Source organism: Temnothorax nylanderi, unplaced genomic scaffold (genome assembly GCF_030848795.1).
Source record: "Temnothorax nylanderi isolate EJ_2023f unplaced genomic scaffold, tnyl_v1.0 TNYL_tig0524_pilon, whole genome shotgun sequence".
Taxonomy (NCBI): Eukaryota; Metazoa; Arthropoda; class Insecta; order Hymenoptera; family Formicidae; genus Temnothorax; species Temnothorax nylanderi.
Genome location: NW_027249586.1, coordinates 15,282 through 40,195, shown reverse-complemented (window position 1 = coordinate 40,195; position 24,914 = coordinate 15,282). Strand labels below are relative to the sequence as shown.

Here is a 24,914-nt window from a genome sequence, read left to right as displayed (position 1 = left end):
GCGTCCGACGGATGTGACGCCCACCGTTGCTGAAAAATTGCTGCGCACGGTGTACAGTCGCGCGAAGATCGCCGCGCCGGCGAGATTTCGAGTCGACGATCCGGTGCGCGTGAGCAAATTCAAAACGATTTTCGAAAAGGGTTACACTCCCAATTGGACCACCGAGATCTTTCGCATAGCTAAAGTACAAAGGACCAATCCCGTTACGCACCTGTTGAAAGACATTCGCGGAGAAGCGATAGCCGGAGGATTCTACGAACACGAGTTGCTACGCGTCTCCGATCCCGACGTCTATCTCGTGGAAAAAGTCCTGCGTAAGCGGGGCAATCGAGTGTACGTGAAGTGGCTAGGAATGGACAGTTCGCACAATTCGTGGATAGATAAGGCATCTGTATTGTAACAAAAAAATAGTTAGACATTCGTAGACACACGCAACGTGTACTTTATTAATAAAAGTTTACACATTCATCGGTTTGTTTCTTACGTGCTATTGACTTTACGATAAAACAATTTTTAGGAAGCCTATAATATTGTTTCTTTTTTTACAACGGTATTCCGTAATGTCCCCACGGAAGCGTTTCCTCACTGTTCAACGTCACGTATCGCTTGTCGTCGTGCGGACTGAGAGCTAGTTTTTGCTCCGACACGGTGTAAACTTCGTGCAACGTCGAGCGTATGCACGACTGGCGCGTCTTCAGCTCGCGCGCGTTTCGCAGGCACGCCACGTAATCCTCGAACGTGATCCTCTTCGCGACTACGTTTCTTTTAACGCCCTTTATTCTCTTGGTGTCGTCGCGTCCGAGTACCTTGTAAGTGTACATCTTCGCTCTGAGGCCCACGAACTCCGTCATGATCGCGCCATTGTTCTCGTCCTTCATCAAACCGGGCACCTTCTTGTTGACGCGCGGCATACCGTGCGCGTTATTCTCCGCGTAATCGCTCGTGTCGAATCTGTCTATGTCGCGTCTCATACGATCGTACGCGTCTTCGCACTCCAACGAATAGATCAGACTATCGGTATCCGTGTAAACAATTCGACACCGGTCGCGATAGAGCGGCACCATGTAGCCGTAGTGAAACTCGTAGAGACGCGTCTTGGATATCTCGAGAATACACATACCCACGTAGACCGGCTTGTTGAATTTTACCTCGAGCCTTCGCAGCTCGATCGCGACTAGATTCTCCGAGAAGACGCTTCTACTGTGAAAGTTCGGCTTAGCGATCATCGCCTCCGCGCCATATCTCCCGTCCCATCGCGTCACCAGACGCACGTCCACGTGATCGCGCACGTTCTCCATCGTCTTGCCGAAGACGGCATTGTTCATCAGTTTGTACATATTCCGTTCGAACTCGTTGCTCGCGCGCGTCCTAAGCGTAGTGTTCAGCTCGATGTAGCCGCGAAGCCACGGTGACTGGGTGAATCGCAGAACGCGACGAACGCGCGTCAAACGCAAACCGAGTCGCAGACATTGCTGCAGGTTTTGATAGTGCGTCACATAGCGCGATTTGTCGTAGAGAGTAGCGAGCAGTTTCTCCTGCCGCTTACCAGGCGGTTTATCGCGCGTCGGGCACAGCGGCAGGTCCGCGTGGACGTCGTGCAGGTTCGGCGGATACTCGAGATCCACCTCCAAAATGTAACCGATATCGCTGTCCGCCGGCACGGTCGTCACGTCGAAATTCTCAGGGTCGTCGAGCCACTGGAAATTCGCGTACGGTAGCGATTCGCTCATAGCCCAACCGTACAGATTGTTCACGTCGTAATACATGAGATACGTAGTGGGCTGGGACGAGTCGTACGTCGGTACGTGCCTGTTGTTAGCTCGCGCGTACCTGAGCGAACATTGACTGAGGCCGCCGCGTATTCCGCGTTCCACGAACAGCACCATGTCGATGTCGGTGAGTAGCTCGAAACGCACGCCGGTGTATCTCAGCATGGCGTCCCACGTGTACCCCGGCAACGTATAATAATGCGCGGGATCCAGCCCGTAACTCGCCACACACGTGTCTCGAAAATTTTCAAAGATATCCGCCAGAAGAAGCACGTCGGTCTTGAGATACAGATCGCTGTACTCGCCGAGATCTCGCACGCGAAAACGTCGCCAGACCCTCGTCGCGTGCTCGTAGTCGCTCTCGCTCGCGGTCTCGTCGGTCAGGGAGCTGTAAAAGACCTCGCGCGGTGGAAGTTCGGTCTCCCGCAGTTTGTCCACGCTGTCGACGTACTCGTACGGAAACACTCCCTTGCGAGTGAGCAGATCGAGATCCTCCGTGCTCAAATCCGCGTACTCCGAACGTGTTATTCTCAGCTTGTCCTTGTCCAGATAGGAAGCCAGAGTTTCGATACTCGCGGCTAAAAATTTGTACGAGTCCACGAATCGAAGCTTCACGTACCGATCCCATCTCCCGTCCGTCTGCGTCTCCTTAACGGTCTTCGCGAACGATATGTAGCTTTCCTTCGTAAGCGGTAGGAGCTCGACTCCACCCTCGAAATCGTTCGCGATTTTCTCGACGATAAAGTGCGCGTCGTAACCCGACAGATTGTGGAAGAACACGGGAATCACGTACACATTTCTGTAATTCAGATTGCAACGAGAATGCGCCGGACCTCTGTAGCGTCCGGTTAGATGACAGTGATCTCGCACGCGCTTGTCCTCCGGTTGGAACGCTTTTCCACACACGTGACAATGCGTCGCGAGCCAAAACTCGCGTTTCTCGTTCTCCGTTAGTTCTACCATCGATATATTGGTGGAGAATTTAGTCTTAACGCGATGTGCGAGAACGCGAAGCTCGTTCACGAACCATGAAACGCAATCCTCGCCGCGACGATATTTGTACGTAGATACGGTATCGTCGTAGGTGCAGCACAGATAGTAGCCCAGGCTGAACGGTACGTGACGTTGATAAGCGTATCTTTCCGTTCTCGCGGCCTCTTCGACATTCTCCCTCTCCCGTTGTTCGAGAAGACACTCCAGATCCGCGTACACCACGAAGGGAAGTCGCTCCTTTCTGTCGTAATTGTCGAACGACAGCCACTTATCGTCCTCGTTCGGAAGAACGATGGCGCAGTCGTTCATTCGGCCGCAGTCGACGCTGTGAGCGGCCAACTTTTCGCGCGTATAGAAATAGTGTAGACATCTGCGAAATAATGTGTGTAATTACTATGTGTTTAGTATATATAAAAAATAATACCTCGTCGTTTCCTTATTCCTCAGGTTTTTTTTACTTACCGATCGCAAACGTGCTTCACACACCGTTTCGCGGTCAATTGTGAATTCACCAATCGCGACAGATTCTTTATCCAGGCGAAATGGCCCCTGTTGACGCCGCGTAGCGTATCGCGCAGATACAAAAGATTTACGTGTCTATGCCTCTTATCGTCGGTCAACCGCAGAGGCACGATCGCGTTGTCATCGGCGCCCCGTCCGAACTTAGCTTTTTTTTCAATTCCTTCCCGAGTTGTAAATACATTGATCGATACGTCGTTCTGACGTTCGAACTTTCCGATCTTTTTCAGATCTATGGGAAGATTGATCCCATCGAGATTCAGCACCGTCGCGTAATCGAGATACGAGCCGCATCGGTCCGCGTTCCGCTCGACGGGATACAGAGCAGCGACCACCGCACGCGCGAAACACGTGTCGTTCTTCGACCGCACGTTGACCACCGCTTGTTTAAGTTTTATACCTCGCGGTATCTCCATCCAACATCCCACGCGCATGGGATTGCACTTGTTAACGTTCACCGTTAAGTTCAGTATTCGCGACAACGCCCATCCGCTGTCGCGTTCCTGAAATTCGTCCAACGCCGCTAGAATCGCGTCGCGCACGTGCCTGTCGTACCACTCGCCCAGATCGGACCCTAGGAGGAGCTGTTCGTTCCGCGTAGAGATACTCTTCACATCGGTCTTAACATCCGCTACGAATTCTCCATTGAATATGACATTGACCTTCAGACACGAGTATCTGGTCAAATTATCCTGCACTTTTTCGAGCACGGTGCCCTTCGCATCCTCGAGAAATCGCGCTGGTTCGATATACGTAGAATTCGTCACAGCGCCGGTGAGTACGCGACTTCGGAACGCCGCATCGATCTCGACCCACGAAAATCCTCTGCTAACGCCGCTGCTGCTACCACCGCCCCCACCGTCCAAACCGGCACCTACGACGCGTTCGAATCGTCGGCGCAGATCCTCCCTCGAACCTTCCAATCGCGCTATTCGAGCCACCAGAGCGTTCACGGCTCCCGTGTTTCCTCGCCCCCCAGATTGTCTGACTCGACAACTCTCCCGCAAGAGCCGGAGACACTCGTCGCATCGTCGTCCCCACGCGCGGTACCCGTCCGCGTCGCGGACATCCGCGGCGAGCAACTCGTCGCACTCTTCCCACATCCCATCCAGAAGGGTCTTCCACCCTCGGGAACACTGAATTTCACTCGTTCGAAAAGACGACGAGACTTGTAGGTCTGAATCCTACGTATCTTCTCTCCTCCGTCCACCGTCTGATAGTAAAGATAATACTCGAGCGGTAGGCAACGCATATAATCCTTCGCCCTAACGGAGTTTGCCATTGCCGTCTCTATCCACGCTCGCTCGCGCGCAGTTCGCGCCCCGGTCTCCCTTCGCAGATGATGAGTCGCCAGATTCCATCGCGCGTCCTCCTTCACCACCGACGCGCATACGTTTGACGGCAACGACGCGTCGACTCTCGCCGATTCGTCGTCCGAATCGGTCGAGAACTTGGGCATGGGCTCGTAACAGCGCAGTTCGCCGTCCGATTCCTCGGACGAGTAATAACGGCGATCGTTCATTCGCGAGTACGCATCGCTAATGTTACCAAAAGTTCCAATACGCATCAAAATCAATATGAAAGAAAACGCCGTCGCTTATAGAAAATGCTCCAAAACGCATTCCACGCGTCCCAATCAATATAAGTGCGATTACCGTCGCGTATAGTTGTTCTTTCTTTAATTATTTCATTATAGAGATACATACGGTGCGATCGGCGATCGGCGATTCCGATTTCGCGACGGATCAGATATCTCGTTACGTCGACGCACTGCGGATCCCCACCCCTCCTGAGCGGTTCGCTAACTTTCACGATCGGTTTCCCGTATCTTTTCGACCAGATCCAATCTTTGCAAAGGTCTACGTACTCGTCACTCATACCTCATTTTTAAAAAAACAACTGTACCGCGCTGTCGCGCGCCTGTTCAATTTATACTCGTTCCTTATCTCAAACGGAGGATGTACCTACGGGATACACTCTTTCCTGGAAAAACGACAACCGCTCGCCGCATCCTTCGAAAAGAATAAAAAGGAGGAAATGACGAGAGCGACCTCGAACGATTTCGAACGCGCGTTGAAAAATAATCGCGAAACGTGCGAATCGGGTGAACGAAGAGAGTAGACGCTCTTTCCCGGAAAAACGACAACCGCTCGCCGCATCCTCCGAAAAAAAATAGAAGGAGGAAATGACGAGAGCGACCTCGAACGAGTTTGGACGCGCGCTGAAAAATAATCATGAAACGTACGAATCGGGTGAACAGGAGAATCAGTTTGCGCGCGACGACCGACGCGGGAGGACGCGCGATTTCCGCGCGCGGTCGGTAATACTTCTAACCTCTGGCCGGTCGCGGGGGGTGAGGGGCGCGGGGGAATCGGGCGAGGGGGGGGCGCGCCTGACCAATCACCGTCTTACCTTTCCGTTATAGAAAAGTAGTACGGAAAGGCCGGTCGGTGATTGGTCAGGCGCGCCCCCCCCTCGCCCGATTCCCCCGCGCCCCTCACCCCCCGCGGCCGGCCCGAGCTCGGAGTACCTGTTACATAGCTACTAGCAGATTTTTTATGAGTATCGATATGACGAGAAAAATTTGAAATTATCCATCTGCTTCCAACTTTTGTAAATTTAACAAGTATTGAACATAACGGGCATGTTACACAAGCAGAATATGTAAATGCTTTGGAAAGACCATTTTCGTCATAACTATCTTTTACGGATATCTTTACTTCTGTAGAGCACTTTAATTTCTCCCGTATGTCTTCGCTTACGTTCTCATTTGATGTATACTTTTTATTTAAGTTTTTAATAAGCGTCTCTACTTTCTTTCTTTCAGTTTCAAGATTAACATTTGAACTTTGATCGCTTTGAAGTGGTGACACATTTTTTTGTAAATTTGATTTGTCAACTGCGAGTTTCGCTTTCTTTAGAGATGGCTCATCGAGAGAAACTTGAGATGGCTTTGACAATCTCCAGATATCTGGTGGCATTTCTTTAACTATTTCAACTAATGCCAGTATCAATTGCTTGTCACCTATCATGAATCGAAATTTTTCTGGCCTTTTCTCAAATAAACCAAAGTACGCTTTTAAATCTGCATTCGGTTCAATAAAATCTTGCATTTCATTTTTTGCAAAATCTTCTAGTTCATTTATTATTGATTCAGTGATTTTTTTGAAAGATATTGGATTATCAAAATTGTTAAAATGCATAATGTTTTTGATGTAGTTAGGAATAAAAACTCCATGTGTTGTTTCCAGAATATCCCAAAAGTTTTCAACAAAATTATCCTGACGAGCCATTTTGCAATCAATTTTCTTAAACTGAAGTAACCCAGTAAAATCTCTGTAATGCAAAAAAAACAATTAACTATTTTAAAAATTATTTTTTTATAAAAAAATTTATTGTAATATAATAAAAACCATTTTGTTTTTAATACAACGTATGAATATTTATAAATTTAAATTATGGTATTTATTTATTACGAACTAAAGAAAATTGGATGGACATGTGTGTAAATTAGGTAGACTTTCGTATTGAAATAAAAAATAATAAATTATCCCGACACTAATTTTTTACTTATCAATATCATAACAACCATTTAATTAAATTGAAATGTATCATAATATATATTTTTAAACAAGAGTATTTAAAAATTGTGAATGCTTTATTGATTTTGTATTATTTAACTCTCCATTACTCGCAGAGTGAGCGAAGCGTTTACATGCTATAGTAAGTATACTTACGACTCTCCATAAGTTATAAAACAATACAGCAAAAATCTTATTTTGCAATAAAAGGGCAGTCACGTTTCGCCAATAGACATTGGAAATATTTGCTTACGTACAAAAATCTGTCTTTTAAATGCCAGCCGATTGCTGAATTTTTTAGATCGTATAACTTATTGTTAGACACTTGGTTAGACATCTCATTTACGTGTGGCTAAAAAAGTAGAGATGACAACAAGGATGACAACTATTTTCCTGTAATTGCACAAAAACTCTTAAATGAACAAGTTTTAATATTGATTAAATTTGGATTAAATAGTAGTACATCTTTTAAAATATACAATTACCTTGATCCTTACTGAAATGAGAATCTACCAATTACACACTGCGCAATATTATTCAATTATCATTAAATTTCTCACTATTTTCATGGAACGGTAGTGACGAGTACACAATTCTACCTGCAAAAAATAACAGTTTTTATTCATCCCTACTATTATCATCATTTTTGTTATTCAAATATTCATCAAATTGTGAACGTAAATATTTTGAAAATAGCTTGAATAAAACAAATTGAATGAATTGAGAAAAATAATGAATTGTTATTTTAATGCATGGAATTATAATAATTCGTAAATTAAACTCAAACATCTTAAAATATAAACTTTTATTAAATTATTATTTAAATATCTGCATATTTAGAAATAAAATTTTGCTGATATTTATTTTTTGTTTGCTTCAAACAAGAGTCAGAAGTTATGTGAACCACGGAGACAATGCAAGGACCTTTAGGTTTCTAATAACTCGCGCAACTACGGAGTTACGCATCATCCCGAGACAATGTTTGCTTATTAATGAGGTTATCTTAGAGGTTATGCACCTCGTATTGAAATAAAGAAAATACAATTACTTAAGGCTCAGTCACAATGAGAAAAATAAGGAATAAGATAAAGGAATAAGGAATAAGGCATGTTGCATCTCACTTTAATGTACATGTACTGAAGTGAGATGCGACATTCCCTTATTCCTTATTCCTTTATCTTATTCCTTATTTTTCTCATTGTGACTGAGCCCTTACCTTCAACGAATTCCGTGTTTACTCTTATAGCGTTTTTTCTTGGCCGCACTATCGCCCACTAGTGCAACACTAGTGCAACACTAGTGCAATATTGTTGCAGAAGTTGGTTGGTTATTCCACATAGCATGGAATATCACGTGGAAATGTGTATTTTACTGCGCAGGTCAAGGCGCCAATTCAATTTCTGTTTATCTAATCAATAACTACTACACTTTTTTTATACTTCTATACGTTAAGTTTCTTGAGTATTTCACAGAGTCCGTTTATACGTTGCTTGGTTTATTAGAAAATTCTCGAATATTTTAATGTAAATCAGAAGTCCAAACCTCAAAAACATGAATAAATGATTTTAACGAGTAATTTTACAAGTGACCAACTAATTTCCAGTGATTTCTCAAATGACTTCAACTGATTTAAAGTGATCTCTTAAGTGATTTCAACTGATTTCAACTGATTTCCTCCGATTCATCCGATTTCATCCGATTTCATGTGATTTCATATGACCAACTGATTTCAAATGATTTCACAAGTGATTTCAACTGATTCCAAGCGATTTCCGAGTCAATTTCAACGATTTCAAATAAGGTGTACCAGTGATTCGCTAAGTGAATAACCCCTTGATTTTAATACGCCTCAAGCCCTTAATTAACAATCTCACTCTAATCGTCGAATTATCGATTTAATCATCACAGGACTTTGAAACTTGGCGGATCTACTTCTAATATAATTATATTTAATAATCTAAACTTATCTTAACGAATAATGACTCTACTGCAAAGTGTATCATATATTTAAAGCTAAGTCATCTGATATAATTCGTAATAAAATAAAATAATTATCAACGCAAAAAGTATCATCGCTAATATTAACGAAATCTCGCACATGTAATACATTCTTAAAATTATAATTATCTTTTGCATATGTATTTACAGGTAGGATTAGGTAAGTGTCTCTTTTATTTATTTCAACGATCTGTCCGTCACGGACAATAACCGTTTTTCTTTCTTTCAGAATTATTCTACCTGGCTGCTCGACATGAGCTCATCGAGGATCTGCGATGCCTCCTCCTCAGGTACGTCCATCTGGATATCAGGCTCGTTTCGGGTCGCATGGTCGCTCAATGGGCTGTCGGGGCTCGGCGTGGGCGGTTTCTCGGCCACCTCCGTCTCCTCCCTCGTCACCTGCTTCAACTGACCCTTGGGTCGGATCGGATCAGCTGTTTTGTCGTCTGCCGCTTGGCTCTGGTACTGGCTCGCCTTGTTAGTGGACATGACAATCGGCAAGGAAGCCTGTGCAGCCGGGCGTAATATTACAACCGGTTGCAAGGTCGCCCTTAATCTTAAGTTTTACCATACCGCGCCGTATGCATCCGCATAACCCGTTATAAATATCGCGTTTCGCTCCCGTATATCGCGCTCCGTATGTGCCCGCATATACCATTGTAAATCTCGCGTTCCGTTTCCCGTTTAAAGATCGTTGTAATACCGCGTTGTATGCATCTGCATAACCCGTTGTAAATATTGCGTTCCGTTTCCTGTTTAGAGATTGCTGTAATACCGCGCCGCATGCATCTGCATAACCCGTTGTAAATATCGCGTTCCGTTTCCTGTTTAGAGATCGCTGTAATACCGCGCCGCATGCATCTGCATAACCCGTTGTAAATATCGCGTTCCGCTTATACGTAAGCGTCCGTATAAACCGCTGTATTAATCCTGCGTAGCATCTACTGTATTATTGCACGTATTAAATATTCTGTTAAATCTTAAATAAACTGTGTGTGTGTGTGTGTGTGTGTGTGTGTGTGTGTGTGTGTGTGTGTGTGCGTGTGCGTGTGCGTGTGCGTGTGCGTGTGAGTGTGCGTGTGCGTGTGCGTGTGCGTGTGCGTGTGCGTGTGCGTGTGCGTGTGCGTGTGCGTGTGCGTGTGCGTGTGCGCGCGCGCGCGCGCGCGTGTGTATGTGTGTGTGTGTGTGTGTGTGTGTGTGTGTGTGTGTGTGTGTGTGTGTGTGTGAATCAAATACTGATTACTGTCTCTGGGCCTACCTATCGAACTCCTGGTCCGGCGAGCTAGTCCGCGTGCGATTACTTAAAAACGGCAGGTCGTTATAAATAAAGAAGTAATAAATATTCCAAAAAATATACAGCTGGCGGATTCACAATTCAACATGCCGTCTCAAGTGCAAATGCTAATAGGAGCTGAGCTATTTTGGCAATTATTGTGTGTAGGGCAAATTAGACCATCCCTCAAAGGCCCTACTATTCAGAAAACACAATTAGGATGGATAGTTGCAGGAGCGCTCGGCAACGGACTGGCAAGAGGAAATCGAGATCTTTCTCCGTGAGTGTTATGTTGTCAAGGACTGATCATCTCAAAGTAAATGTTGATAACGCATTAACGAAATTTTGGCATCTCGAGAATGAATTTACAAGGCAAAGCATTATGTCACCCATTAAGCGTCAATGTGAAGAGCACTTCTTACACACAGTCAGACGGAACGAAGAAGGTCGTTTTATTGTCACGCTACCGTTACCGCTACTTGTTACTAATTTTAAAAAGTAACGCGTTACCGTTACCGTTACTACAAAAGTAACGATTCGCCACTTTTTCGTTACTTTTATGTAACACTAAAATTAAAATATTTAACTTTAAAATTAAGTTATTTAATAATTAATGATCCCAAGAGCCTTAACTGCGTAACGCCGGAAAAGATGCTAGAAGGAAATAAAAGGAAAACTTCTCTTTTATATAAAGTACATACAAAATATTTATTCAAAAATAATATATTTAAATCGACAACAATTGGCAAAAAATATACATAAGAACTTCACAACGTTTCAACCCAGGCTTCGGGTCCTTATCAAGTGATCTAGCAAAACGAAATAAAGCAAGGGGTCAAATAACATCGTCAATAGTTAAAGTATAAAAAATATAACAGAAATTCCTTTTAGTCAGTGCAAGAATATTGAAGCGCAAATAAAATCAAGAGACACGGTAGTGTTTCGCGCCAAGTACACGCGGAGCGAGACCGACCGTGACTCTTTTACGCGACGCGACGAGTTGTGAGTACTCGAGATGTTGAGATCTCGATAACGAGTGAACGGATCAAGTTCTAAGTAGGCTTGATCGATAGCTTGGGGTCGAATTAGGGGGGGGTTTCTCTTATAATATTTCCGCTACGTGCCCTACGAGCGGAGATATAGCGACGCAAAGTCCAAATGTGAAAATTTATTCAAAATACCTGATGAGGATAAGAGTACCATCGTCAACACATTCTCAGTCTAATGCTTACGAAATTTTGACAGTAACATCATACATAAAAGGCTAGAATTAATAAAATTAATAAGTATGATGTCAAAACCACAGAAAGTAACAAAAAAGGGTACTTATTTACACAGAGAATGTCCCACGATAGCCCCAATTTACATTTCGTATCATACTAGCGGATTACAGTGTCTAGGTGTTACAACGAAATATCAAGATTTTCGAGCCACACAACGACTTATGTTCACACAATAGAAGTCAGGAACGAACTGGCAGTATCGCATATGTTTAAAAATTAACAAGGTTGTCAGAGTAACCAACCGCAGAAAACAAAACAATTATACGCTCGAGATGACGTTATCATATATGGGAATTAAATTATCCGTGTCTTTTTTTAGATTAATAGTATCCGAATACTTTTTTATAAGAAACATTTCCGCAATTTCTCTCTTTTTTGTATTCTTTTCCCTGTGCAGTATCTCAACCTCGGACCATTTGAAATCATGCCCGTGGGAAACGCGATGTTTGCTGACAACGGAATGCTTACTATCGTCTTTCTCTATATCGTCAAAATGTTCCGCCACACGCGTTTTAGGTATCGCTTTGTTTGTCCGATGTAAGATGCACACAGTTATCGCAGTTAATTCTGTAGACCAATTCAGTCGAGTTATTCCTATCAAGACGGTCCTTTCCCCTCCTAATAATGACGTCCAATTTTTTAAGGACAGTGTGAACAGTATCGAGGCCAATATTATTCAGCGTGAGACGTATATATTCGCCAAGACCTTTAACATACGGTAGTACGACGCATCTCCGTGGATCGAATAAATTACCCGGAGCGTTATCAACTATGCCCCGTCTATGCCGAAGTTTTTTTATAATGATATTAATGTGTTTATTAATAAGATCGATTGGAAAGGAATTGTTCAAAAGTATTTTTTTAACTATATTAATATTAGATGTATGAAAGCTTTCGTCTGACAATAAAATGGCTCGATCAAGGAGACTCGTGATAGTGTTAACTTTATATTTAAACGGGTGGCTAGAAAAAAAGTTGATATATCGGCCAGAAAACGTGGGTTTTCTATACCAATTAGTGATCAACCGATTTTCATCCCTGATAACTACGGTGTCAAGAAACGGGAGAGAATTGTTACTTTCCAATTCAAAGGTGAAGTTTAGTCGTGGATGGTAACTGTTAAGTACATCAAGTATGTCGTTTAATCTTGACTTAGGTATTATGGCAAAGATATCATCGACATACCGACGGAAAAACTGAATTTCGAAATTAAGTGCACACAAGCAATCGTCCTCCATTACAATATCGGAAGCTTTAGGGGAAAATGGAGAACCCATTGGACTGTCAAAAATCTGTTCATAGAATTGCCCATTAAAGCAAAAGCTTGTAGAGCTTAATATTAAGTCAACAGCGTGTAGAAATTGAGGTAGAGAGAATTTTGTGTGTGGAGAAATGAAGTGCCATCGCTTTTCAATTCCTTTCAAGACTAATTCTTTCGGGATATTCGTGAAAAGCGATGTAATATCGAAGGAAACGAGGACCTGGTCAGAATTTATCATTTCATTTTTAATAATTTTCGCAAACGACCAACTGTCCTTAATGTACGATTTAGGTTTCGGTAAGGTGTCTTCTAAAATCGTATGTAAGTAACTGGCTATGTTATATAATGGGCTCCCGACAGACGAAACAATGATACGTAAAGGAAAGCCCGTTTTATGAACTTTTGGCAGTCCGTAACATCGTGGAAGATTACCGTTAGTGCAATTTAACCGATAGTAGGCGCAATTATCTATAATGTTATTGTCATACCATGATCTAACTAGTTTATTGAGCTTTGTGATTAATTGTTTACTGGAATCATTTTTTAATTTTTTATAAGTTGAATCATCATTGAGAAGATCAATCATTCGGTTGTTATAATCTGTTTTATCCATAATAACAGTGATTTGGCCCTTGTCCGCCTTAGTAACAAAAATATCCTGGTTGTTTTTTAAGAATTTCTTGCAATTGTTAAACTCATTTAAAATATAGCGATCTATATGTTTCATATGTAAATTTTTATTAAGAAAACGATGCAATAATAATAAGAGAAATAGGATCGTAACGATATACAATCAAATTAGAATCAAAAGCCAAGGTCCAAGCCTAGGTCTTTGACAGCCTTATATTAGTTTCTGTATACATATATATCTCATAATTTTTCCAACAAACTGCGCGCCGATTATTTGTCGGACTTAAAATACAGTTATTGTTAGAATTAAAACCCTTCCCTCCCCGGAATTAAATCGTCTCGATTTAATTATCTAAAAACTGTAAAGAATTTATTGCGAAAAATATTACCTCAGCCAGGATTCGAACCTGGAACCTCCCTCATTCCGTGTAGGGCGTCGTACCAATTCGACCACCGAGGCATGTGGTAATATTTATCGCAATAATCGGTTAATAATAGTTTGAAACGTCTTTCTCAGGCGACGTGAATAAATAATAATAAGAGAAATAGGATCGTAACGATATACAATCAAATTAGAATCAAAAGCCATGCGATCCAAGCCTAGGTCTTTGACAGACTTATATTAGTTCTGTATACATATATATCTATATATATATATACATATAATTTTTCCAGGGCGGCAGTGTGGTCTAGTGGTAGAGCGCCAGACTCGTAATCTGAGGAACCAGGTTCGAGTCCACTAGAGCCATGTAAACATGGAATGTTTTTCCGAAGCTGCGCCCCTCCGTGCAAGATAGGCTCTTGTGCGGAGCAAACTGGGCTCCGTCTTTCGGAAAGAGACGTTAAGCCGTTGGTCCAAAGGGTTAAAGTGAGAGGAGAAAGGGTAGTAGTGTAAAGGTTTGGGTAACGTTCCTTATAAAAACGACTTGCAAACCCTGCGGGGATAAGCAATAAAGATAGTTTATGAGTTTACATATAATTTTTCCAACAAACTGTGCGCCAATTATTTGTCGGACTTAAAACACAGTTATTGTTAGAATTAAAACGATGCAAGGAATTCGCTACAGAGCTTCGTGCCGCGTTAATGGCAGCTGGAGGTATTTTATAACTACTGTACTCAAAATTTTTTACGGTGACAAGAGTGGTACGTAAGCGATCTTTTTTATCCAGGTTAGTGACGGGTACGCCAAATCTATCCCCTAAACTTAAAATGTGTGCAACGTTATCAGGAATGTTAATATTGGTAATATTAATGAGCCATTTCGTTCTGTTATTATCGAAAAACTCTTTATATAAATTCTGCTTAGAAAAAATTCTGTTGAATTTGTTAATTGCATTATGTCTCTGTTGGTCGTTATGCTTTGCAATTTTTTGACTATTACTATTAAAAAACTCAATCAACAGTTACTCAGGTAAAAGGGAGAAAAGATCGTTCCGGATAAGATCAATTTCTGATCTAAGGAAATTTAAATGGTGGTTCAAATCTTTGATTTCTAAATTCAGACTGGCCCTTTTATATCGCTCCTTATATCTAATAAACCTGTGCTTTGCGCTGAGACTCCTAAGATTAATATCGAGACGCAGATGTAAGATGTGTGGTGGTAGTATGTCATGTCGCCTACAGCGGAGTAAGAAAACAAGTTGCTGTCTTGCTGTACAAATTTTCAACGTGTTATTAATCCATGCTTTCATTAGTAAGACAGCGTGCCGTCCAAACTGATTGTAGATCGTGTGGTAAAATCCATTGTTGTTGTGAGACACCATTGTTTAGGTCGATGATGTGCAAATACCAAAAAGTAAATGTTTGTTCCGCCAATAATGTTTAACCAAAAATATTTATTGTTTAAAGTTTGTACTTTTCAACTTTTGTTACACGTACTTCAGTAATTTAAATATATATAATAGGCGAGACCGGGGCAAAGTCGTCACTATTTCTTCGGTGCCGATTTTTAACAAAATAAATTATTTTAATAAAATATAGTATACCATTGTAAAGAGTGAACCCTTGGCTACAAAATTTATATAGGCATTTTTGGTCTACGTCGATTTGTTCAACCGGTATAGAGTAAAAACGACAAAGGTGCAAAAATCGAAATGTTAAATGTTAAATTTTTTTTTTTTTGTGCTATCAGTGTCACTGAAACAGTTAAAGCATGTAAAAACAGAGTCTGACGAGCGCACGCACTCGTTGTAGTCTAAGAGCTGGCTACGAAAATTAAAAATGATAAGTTGCAGTCAAAATTTGTATATGAAAACCCTCCTTACTATCTGAAAAGCACGTAGCACTGCAGCCAGAAGTCGCTCCCGAGGAGGGAAGCGTGGGCGGGCGGTCAAACGCGTTTATTTTTAATCAAAATAAAATCTTTAAGTGCAGTTCTGATATTTTGTGAAGTTGTAGTTTTTAACTGTAGAAATTACGGAAAATTATTGCCAGAAGTCTAAGCCGGGGCTAAAACGTTGCCAGAAGTCGGTAAACTTGTAAAAAAAATTGTTTAAATTTTAATGACAAGGTGCAGTTCTGGCGATTTTGTTTTTATATTATTTAAGGCTTTAAAAAATTGGATATTAATTGCCAGAAGTCAAAACGATGGCTAAGTATGTGAAAAATGATAATCCGTTGGTACTTTTAAGTGTGAATTTGACCAGATATTTGCTATGTATCTCGCCCTTTCAAATTGCTGTCGTAGTTCTGACTGACAAGGAGGCAAACTGGATACGTCGAAATTTTTAAATAATTTTTTTTGAAAGGGCTCATTAATATCTTTTATTTTATAATTTCTTAAGAACATCTCAAATCGAGCACTATTGACTGATTGAATTCGTTTTTTCGATGTGATTCCGTATAAGTGACTCGTATAAATTTCTAGTACTTGAAAAACTTTGTCCTTGTTACACGATATGTTTCCTAAATCTGAGATAGCTTTTGTGTATTTTTCCGAATGAGATAATATTTTAAAGGGGCGTTGCTTGCCTTTTCTGAAAAACGCTGGATTATAATCACAGCCGGTGAATGCGTGGAAGCCAGGTAAAGCTTTACATAACTCATCTCCAAGTAAATTGTATAATTTATTTACATCAATTATACGTCGCTTATTTGACAAACCGCATTCTATGCAAATGTTACTTTGGCTTCTACGATGATGCATGTTTCCAAGCATAATAATTAATATGTCCGTATCAGAACATCTAATTGTTATGTTTGCAGCATAATCAATATTTGTAGCATGGAATACAATTTTTGTATCCGCTTCCTCATGCGAGGGACATAAAAATTCATGGCTTGTGGTTTTAATTACGTTTTTGTTACTATTGACCTCATATTTATAACAAACAACGTAATTTAATAAAATCTTCTTATTACCAATAAAGGGAGCGACTTCGTCGCTTTCCCAGTGAGTTATTAAAAAAGAAACAAGAGCTGTTTTAAAATTGTCATTCCTAAGTTCCTTTGCGAAGTCGGTGGGCCTTACTTGCTGCGGTCCAGAGATAACGTAGTCACGGTCATTTGCTTGTCTTCCTCGCATACAGCGCTCATAATCTTTGATGGGTGGTTGGCAATATCGATCAAAAATAAGATGAATACTTGACGCATTATTATTTGTAATCATTTGCAGTATTTTTTTTGAAATACCGCCAAATATTTTAGGAACTTCTTTAATACAATGAAGTAAAAAAAATCCATCAAACAAGAGGACGTCAATATCCGTAGGCGCAGTACTTTCAACCTGCAGGCATTTCATCAAACTGGACTTATCTGTCTTGAAAATCGATCCATCTATATGGCATAACGACATTGGTATTGGAGTAATTGGAAAAGTTAAAATTTTTTCAATATCCGTATTATTTTCCATAGAAATAGCTAGCATACGTCCGAAAAGATCACGTTGCAGACGAACTTCTTGAACTTTATTATTTACAATCACTTTTTTCTTTTCATGACTGCTAGAGAAGTTTAAAATTTTATTCTGTTTTAAAGGGGCTTCAAAACTGTCAATATTTTCAGCACATTTAGTGATAAACTGTTTTCTTTGCAATTCACCAGTTTCTTCAACTTTCAGTAGAAAATCAGCGACACTGTCAGAGGCACAACGCCCTGTACTGATATTATATAACTTATGATTTAGTTTTTTGCTATCAAATGGATTAATATTATTTCTTAACACTTCAAGAAATGCGTTCAACTGTAAATTATCTTTTTTTATTTGATGTTTTTATTTGATGTAAAACACTTAACGGTTTTAACAGTTCAGCGCTTACTCGGCATAATTATGGTTTTTTTATGCATTTCCCTCACTTAGCCTTCTGCAATTGCATATATAGTTCACTAACAGTATAAATAATAAAAGAAACAAATTGCCAGAACTGCACCTTATTATTTAAATTTTAAAGAATCGTTTTCCGTTTTACCGACTTCTTACGATATTATCATTTTTCACATACTTAGCCATCGTTTTGACTTCTGGCAATTAATATCCAATTTTTTTAAGCCTTAAATAATATAAAAACAAAATAGCCAGAACTGCATCTTGTCATTAAAATTTAAACAATTTTTTTACAAATTTACCGACTTCTGGCAACGTTTTAGCCCCGGCTTAGACTTCTGGCAATAATTTTCCGCAATTTCTACAGTTAAAAACTACAACTTCATAAAATATCAGAACTGCACTTAAAGATTTTATTTTGATTAAAAATAAACGCGTTTGACCGCCCGCCCACGCTTCCCTCCCCGGGAGCGACTTCTGGCTGCAGTGCTATGTGCTTTTCAGATAGTAAGGAGAGTTTTCATATACAAATTTTGACTGCACCTTATCATTTTTAATTTTCGTAGCCAGCTCTCCGTCTATTGTGTGCCTTGCGCCTGCACGAAATGCACTATTTTTCATCGGCTCTGTTTTATGTTATCTCCGAGCATACGCAGCACATATTATTTAGCTTTCTTGACTTTGTTTTTCGCCCACTGCTCGTCGAAGGCTGCGGTTCTGATTGCGTGGCATTTTTTTTTGGCCGGCCTTTCTTTCTCGGCGTAGTGGTAATGGTCGATTTTGTCGATCTCTTCCTTGTAGCAGATTTCTCGTCTTTCTTCCGCTTCGACTCCGCCTGCTCAGCCGCCAATTCCTTCATTTGAGGCGAGTCAGTAAGGATGGCGGTTGTCCTTCGTTTTCGTCCTTTACGAGTTGTCTGCCTCAGAGCGGCTTTAGGAAACACTCGAATACTTTTAAGCGTCGCACTCAAGTTCTGTGTATCATCACGACGGGACATGGAAGAATTCGTGGGATCGAAGTGAGCCGGGAAATGATATTTATCCATCACAGATTTTAACAGTGTAAAGAACCTTTCTACATTTGTTCAATTGAAACTGGTGGCACGTGCTAAACTCGTCGCTTCCGGTTTGCGTATGGATAATGTTCGATGTCGTTTGAGAAAGCCGGTTAGCCAGTCTTCACCTGCCATGCGAGCGGTTTCCCACGATGCTGGTATCTTCAGATTCAATTTTTTGGCGAAATCAAAGGCTAAACCACGGGTTTCTTTCGCAGATAGCCCAAAGTACATGTCGTTGCAATGTACTAACAAGGAAACCTCGCGAACTCGAAAATTCTGATTTTAATAAAACTTCCCACACATGTAGGAGGAGTAAAAAGATGTATTTAGATATTTTTTGTAGCTGCCCAAAAACGGTTTTAAGGGGTGAAACTACTCCTCATATGTAGAGCGGTTTTTACTTTTCTCGATATATCTCGAAAAATATTTGAGATATCAAAAAATGTTTCTCATAAAAGTTTGCGACGCTTTTTCCCCCGGTCTCGCAATCCGGAGGAGGGCTATCGTGGATTGGCGAAACGCGCGACTATATCAGACACGAAATAATTGGGCGCCAGGTGCGACTGATCGCACCGCCGTACTCTACTCGATACAGCGCGATATCCCCGACGATACCTCAGGGCGTAGCTTCCTTTCGGGGAACTCGGAGAGCAGGCGTAACGCAATTAACCACACAAGAACGTAATAAGGAATCACATGTAATATATTTAATCATTCAGTGGTGTAGATATCATGTATTTGCAGTCAGTGTAGGTGTTGGTATAATATATCCGAGCATTTCATATTTGAAATTAGATCATGCAGTAGTGGCGGCGGATCGACGCCGCTGCAACGAATTACGCGAAGGTGCGGTATAGATTACCTCCAACCGATCAGATATGCTGCAGAATGCCGGATGACCAATGCAATATTAAACACGATAGACGGACTCGCACAAGGTTAACGCAACCGACGGACGCAAAAATAGTCAACGCAGACTAACGCACGAAAGATTAACACAAGAGATAACTAAGGTAGCGCGGTACCTCACTTCGAACACACACAAGATTAACGCGAGGGAGCATTAAGGCAACGCGGTACCTTCCACCGAACACACCACGAACACTCACGCCACGAGGCCGACTAACCGAATCGCAATACCTCCGCTCGCGCCTTCGACGTGCACCCGGGCCACCTCGATTCCGCACGACGCAAAAATTATGGGCGATCTCGCCGCGTCGACCACGCTGGCCGGCGAGTGCCCCCTAACGCAAAATGCGGACTCGTATCGCGGACGATCCCGCGGCTTGCCACGCGAATCCCGAATTCTTTCGCAAGTCCGGAGATTCCGCGGCCCCGCGCCGATCCCGACGACCTTCCTGTCCCGCCAAACGCAATATTCGCCGTCCTCGAGGGCCCGGAGGCGCTAACTACGAGGCCGAGTGCCCTTCAAAGTACGTGACCACTCGCGACTCGCCGTTTTCCCTCACAACTTGCTCCCATTTAACACGACGAAACGCGACACGATTATTCCGATTAACACGATGAGACGCGACACGATTAACACGATGAAACGCGACACGATTAACACGATGAAACGCGACACGAGTAACACGATGAAACGCGACACGAGTAACACGATGAAACGGGACACGAGTAACACGATGAAACGCGACACGATTAACACGAGTAACACAATCAAGCGCCACGCGACTGTCGGCCGCGGCGGTGCTCCCGGGGAGGGCACATTGGTCTCTACTTACAGGCGTTACCTCTCGGCGGGGCCCCTGCACGATTTTCGACACAATTCTCTCGAAGCGAGCGCCAGGTAACTCACGCGCTCATGCCGTCGTCCACAGGTAATTCCTGCAGCGCCTAGGTAACCGATACGTGCCTGGGGCCTGCGCCTCGAGCCAACCCTCTTTCTGATCGCGGGGACGCCAGGGTGGTGACCTTACAATTCGTCGAGGCTGCTACTTCCGTCCGGGCGGCTCGTCACTCGGGCGATGCTTCCCCGCTGCTTGCCGGCACGACAGTCCCGGGACTCTCATCCGCCGGGATCGCGCCGGTTCCCCGCGCCTGCGCTGTCGCGTGCCGCTCGACCGGATCGCCGATCCTCGCGCTCCCGGCGCCTTGGCCGCTCGTGCGCCGCTCCTTCCGGTGGCGCTATTCTCACATCAGGGCGCTCTCACCGGCGCCTCAGCTACTCGCGCGCCTCCCCTTCCGGCGGCGCCGCTCCAACTACCTCCGACTCGGCGCGGGCTTCTCAAATCAACCGGCTGTCCGGGCCGCGATGATTGAGCCGGCGTTCGGGGGTCAGGCTGGCCGGGCCTCGGCCCCGTCCGTCGGCAACCTCTCGGGGCGGCGGTCACATTGCTGCGCATTTTCCTGGGCCGCTCCTGGGCACCCTGGTCTGAGTGTTTCGCTCGGGTGTGCTCCGGGGTCCTCTCGAGTCCTCTCCTGCCACTGTTTCGACCGAGTACGGAGTGAACTCCGGCCGGCGACACTCATGCGCTTGCGGGTAGGTCCTGGCGACCCGACTGTCGACTGCGTCCCCCGGCCGCTTCCTTGATCCTGACCGCTCTTCCTCGTTGCGGCTCGCGGCCGTTACAGGTTGCCGTCGGTCACCCCCGGCAATCCCTTAAACTTAAACGCTAATTAGACCAATCAATAGTACGCGACCGCCCTCCCCTCGTGTCGACGAGGAGGCATCCCCGAATTCCCCTCGGCCGAGCCCGTCCGGGAAGGAGACGCGACTTGTCACGTCACAAGTTTTACAGTAAAATCTCCTCTATTCAACAACATTAATAATATTTTTTAAAAATAATTTTTTAACTCTTTTAGGTCACACTGGGTAAAATACACTCCAGCGTTTTTTTGACTTCGAAAACGACCCAGTAAACCAATGGAAATGGGCCTTGTGCCGCCATCTACAGGTAGTTGGGACCTTCAAGTATCGATTCCCGTCGGTGGTATATTTTCCGGCCCGTTTGTTTTCTCTCGGCAGCCGTTCAAAGTGGGTGTCTCGGAGTTTTGGGGTGTATTTCACCCAGTGTGACTCATACGTAATAATTTGAGTTTTTGGAGTATTTTTTTTTCGTTTCTCGTTGTTCCAAAGTGAAGAGGCAAGTACACAGTTGTGTTTTTCGTTGCTTAGAATTTTTAAAAAAATTTTACTGTGTAATTATTCATAAAAAGTAGATGGCTTATAACTTGCGCTCCCGTATAATTCGCGAGGAATTGCTTGAAGAGTCCGAAGAAGAGCCAATTTTTGGCGGCGATGACTCTGATGGATCCGAAGACCACGTGTCCGAGCAATCGGAGGAATCTTCGAGTGATGGCGAAGAAAGCATTGATGAACTGAATATTTTTCGGCATACTAGACCAAGCCGCAGTCAATGCACGAATTTTGCTTAAATGCAAAAATAGCGTGCGAGGAGACACGAGTAAAGTGACGGCAGAGTCGTGCCTTAATCAAATATATTTACATTTGGTCAAGGCACACCTGCAAAAACGATACACAATACCAACAATTCGCAAGGACATCAAATGCGGTATTGCAAATATCCTGCACCTCCAGGACAGGCCTGCATTTGGAGAGGACCGCCCAAAATTGGATAGGCAAAAAAGATGTAAAATTTGCCCGAGAGGATCTGATAAAAAGACGGGCTCCATGTGTCCCACTTGCCTTCGACCGATGTGCGACAAGCATCGCGCATATTTATGCGTTGAATGTGCCTATGGCATCGAATAAAAAATTGTAACCTTTTATTTATTTAAAGTATGTAATTTGCAACGTAAATATATTTTTTTCATATTTTTTAAACCATTTTTCATAAATATATTGCTATTTTTCCATAAAAATATCTTTTTCATTTTTCCGCAAAAAATCGCACCTTTATACCTCAAAATAAATATACTTTTTGGAACGGCCGCATAAACTGCAATAATCAGTGAAAAGTGCATCATCTGAGGATGAAAAAACCGTTTAAAAAATTAAAATATCTTAAAAATTGAAAAAGTTACATTAGTTTTTGTGAAAAAAGCCACTTTTCCGACTTTTTTTCCAATAATTTTTTTACATATGTTAAATTAATTTTTTGCAAATCAAGCCTATACAGTTTTTTTAAGGAAGACTTAAACTACAACAGGATATTTTTTTGTTTTGTTTAAGGTCACCTACAATTTTTTATACACGTGCAAACACGCTGGGGTGTATTTCACCCAGTGTGACCGGTACGGGATTCTCGGGAAGTGTGACCTAAAAGGGTTAAACAAAATTTTGATTAAAAATTAGAAAATTTTTTTTTCAAAATTTTATTAACGTGGTTAAATAGAGATGTTTTTACCATAAAACTTTTATTTGAAACATTTTTTGATATCTCGAATGCTTTCCGAAATATATCGAGAAAAGCAAAAAGCCGCTCTACATATAAAGGGTGGTCTCACCCTTTAGAACCGTTTTTGGGTAGCAACAAAAAATTTCTAAATTCATCTTTTTACCCCCCCCCCCCCCCCTACATGTGTGAAAAGTTATATAATAAGAACACCTATGTGTATTTAACCGCAACAAATAACTTTTTCAAAAATTTATTTATTTTTGCATCTCTTATATAAAAAAATATCTGTTGCGTTATTTAATATTATAAAATTGTAAAATAAAGATACTTTTATTCTGAATGTACTTATAATTCTTTAAACAATATTGTAACAATTTTAGCGGCAACTAAAAATTTCTAAATTTATTCACATGTGCGTGCGTGCGTGCGTGCGTGCGTATGTGTGTTTTATAAAATATTTTAGTTTCAGGGGTTTCTTTTGTCAATTTAATCTACACAAATAACAAATAAGGGGATCCTATAGTGAAGGTCGAACTTCCTCGATGTCGATAATGTCAACATTTCTAATCCTGTTTTCTATGTTATATATCTATATCTGTCCTTGTCTAACGAGAGGCATCTGTCCTTGTTCGATTGCTGTGCCATCTCTCGCTACACGCAATACTGCTTATCCTATCAACCTGGATGTGCCTTTACATTAATAAAGCTGCGTTAGTAAAAATCTTTTTTTCTAGGCTTCGAATCTTAGTTCTATTTACACGAAATTGTTCCTAAATGTTGTCTCTACTTCCCCTGTGTATCATTTTGTATAGGTATATAAACTGCAGTATTTTTGTTTAAGCAAATATTGTCGTTAGGTGACAGCTGTATGTGCCCAAATTTTTAATTTTTTTTTGTTTCTGATATGAAATCGTGTATCGGGAAATAGATTTTTGTGCGTACTTTAATTCTGTACAAGAATTTTGCAATTCTGTAAAGCCAATTCAAACATTTCTTCTAATTAAGAAATGTCGATAATTACTGCCACTATAGGATCCCCTCTGAATTTAATTTGCGATAAATTATTAACTTTATTTATATAAAATATTGATTTTATTTTGTCATTCATTTGGTTTTGTTTTTAGTTTGTATACAAAGGTTATGATTATTTCGCTTGATAGAACGTCGGGCGTCGGTGTTTTTCAAATTCTTAAAGTAAACAAAAAAGACCACCCCTACTAGAGGGGCGGCGGGTTAGGGCTGATGTCCCCCCATCCCGCCGCAATACAGTAGGCCAGGCCTGCGGCCGGTTTGCACATTTCAGCCGATTTTCTTACTGCCATCCCCATTCCTCTCGGTTCGTAGCATCTGGGCTGCTCGCGGAGACGAAAGACGCTCGAACTCAAGGACGGTATTAACTATAAATCATATGGGGCTTCGGTGCGTGTTGCCCTGCGTGCTAACCACTGTTTTTTTTAATAGAATTATTATATCATTATATAAAGTTAAGAGTGGCAGTAAAATGGGAATGTTAATTGCACGCTCGTGCGTGCGTGCGTGCGTGCGTGCGTCGAGACTCGGAATCGTCTGTAAACGACTTAGGGCCTCGATAACATCGGCTTGAAAACGTATACTTACGAGTTTATATACCCGCGATTCAAAACAAGATTAAGAAAAATATTCTTGAGATATATAAAAAACTTAAGACATGTGATATAGGCTACGGTCAACGTGACGCAACAAATGCTTCGAAGCATTCCTCTTCTCTTTTCTTTCAATGAAGAAAGAAAGAGAAGAAGAACGCTCCAAAGCATTTGTAGCGTCACGTTGACCGTAGCCATAGCCCAGTCAATGGGTAGGTTCGAGGTTGCAAAAGGCCAAGGATTATTTATATTTGACAATTTTGTTTATTTTGGGGTCCTAATAAAAACCCTAAGTTTATGATCTCGGCAAGCTGCCGCTCGTGTTGCCACTTTACAAAAATGGCGCT

The 24,914-nt window shown here is 42.2% G+C and overlaps 1 protein-coding gene and 1 long non-coding RNA gene across 2 annotated transcripts; both read right to left on the bottom strand.

Annotated features, from left to right (window-relative positions):
• Positions 1–542: 542 nt before the first annotated feature.
• Positions 543–5,159, bottom strand: LOC139783639 (uncharacterized). Its single transcript, XM_071722795.1, has 4 exons — positions 5,053–5,159; positions 4,374–4,819; positions 3,225–4,209; positions 543–3,132 (listed from the first exon to the last, which is right to left on the bottom strand). Exons 1-4 carry the CDS (start codon positions 5,157–5,159, stop codon positions 543–545), a joined length of 4,128 nt encoding a protein of 1,375 aa, XP_071578896.1.
• A 672-nt stretch (positions 5,160–5,831) lies between these two features.
• Positions 5,832–8,689, bottom strand: LOC139783648 (uncharacterized). Its single transcript, XR_011721334.1, has 4 exons — positions 8,079–8,689; positions 7,348–7,461; positions 7,019–7,255; positions 5,832–6,617 (listed from the first exon to the last, which is right to left on the bottom strand). It is a non-coding gene; the product is annotated as an uncharacterized lncRNA (long non-coding RNA).
• Between the last annotated feature and the right edge of the window lie 16,225 nt (positions 8,690–24,914).

Bases quoted from the DNA above. Each gene is read 5' to 3' on its own strand.
- LOC139783639 (XM_071722795.1), bottom strand. From the start codon at position 5,159: ATGAGTGACGAGTACGTAGACCTTTGCAAAGATTGGATCTGGTCGAAA. The intron at 4,210-4,373 runs GTGCGACGAGTT...TGGCTCGAATAG, and splicing joins CTGGATGGGATGTGGGAAGA to CGCGATTGGAAGGTTCGAGG. The intron at 3,133-3,224 runs GTAAGTAAAAAA...ATTATTTCGCAG, and splicing joins GTGAAGCACGTTTGCGATCG to ATGTCTACACTATTTCTATA.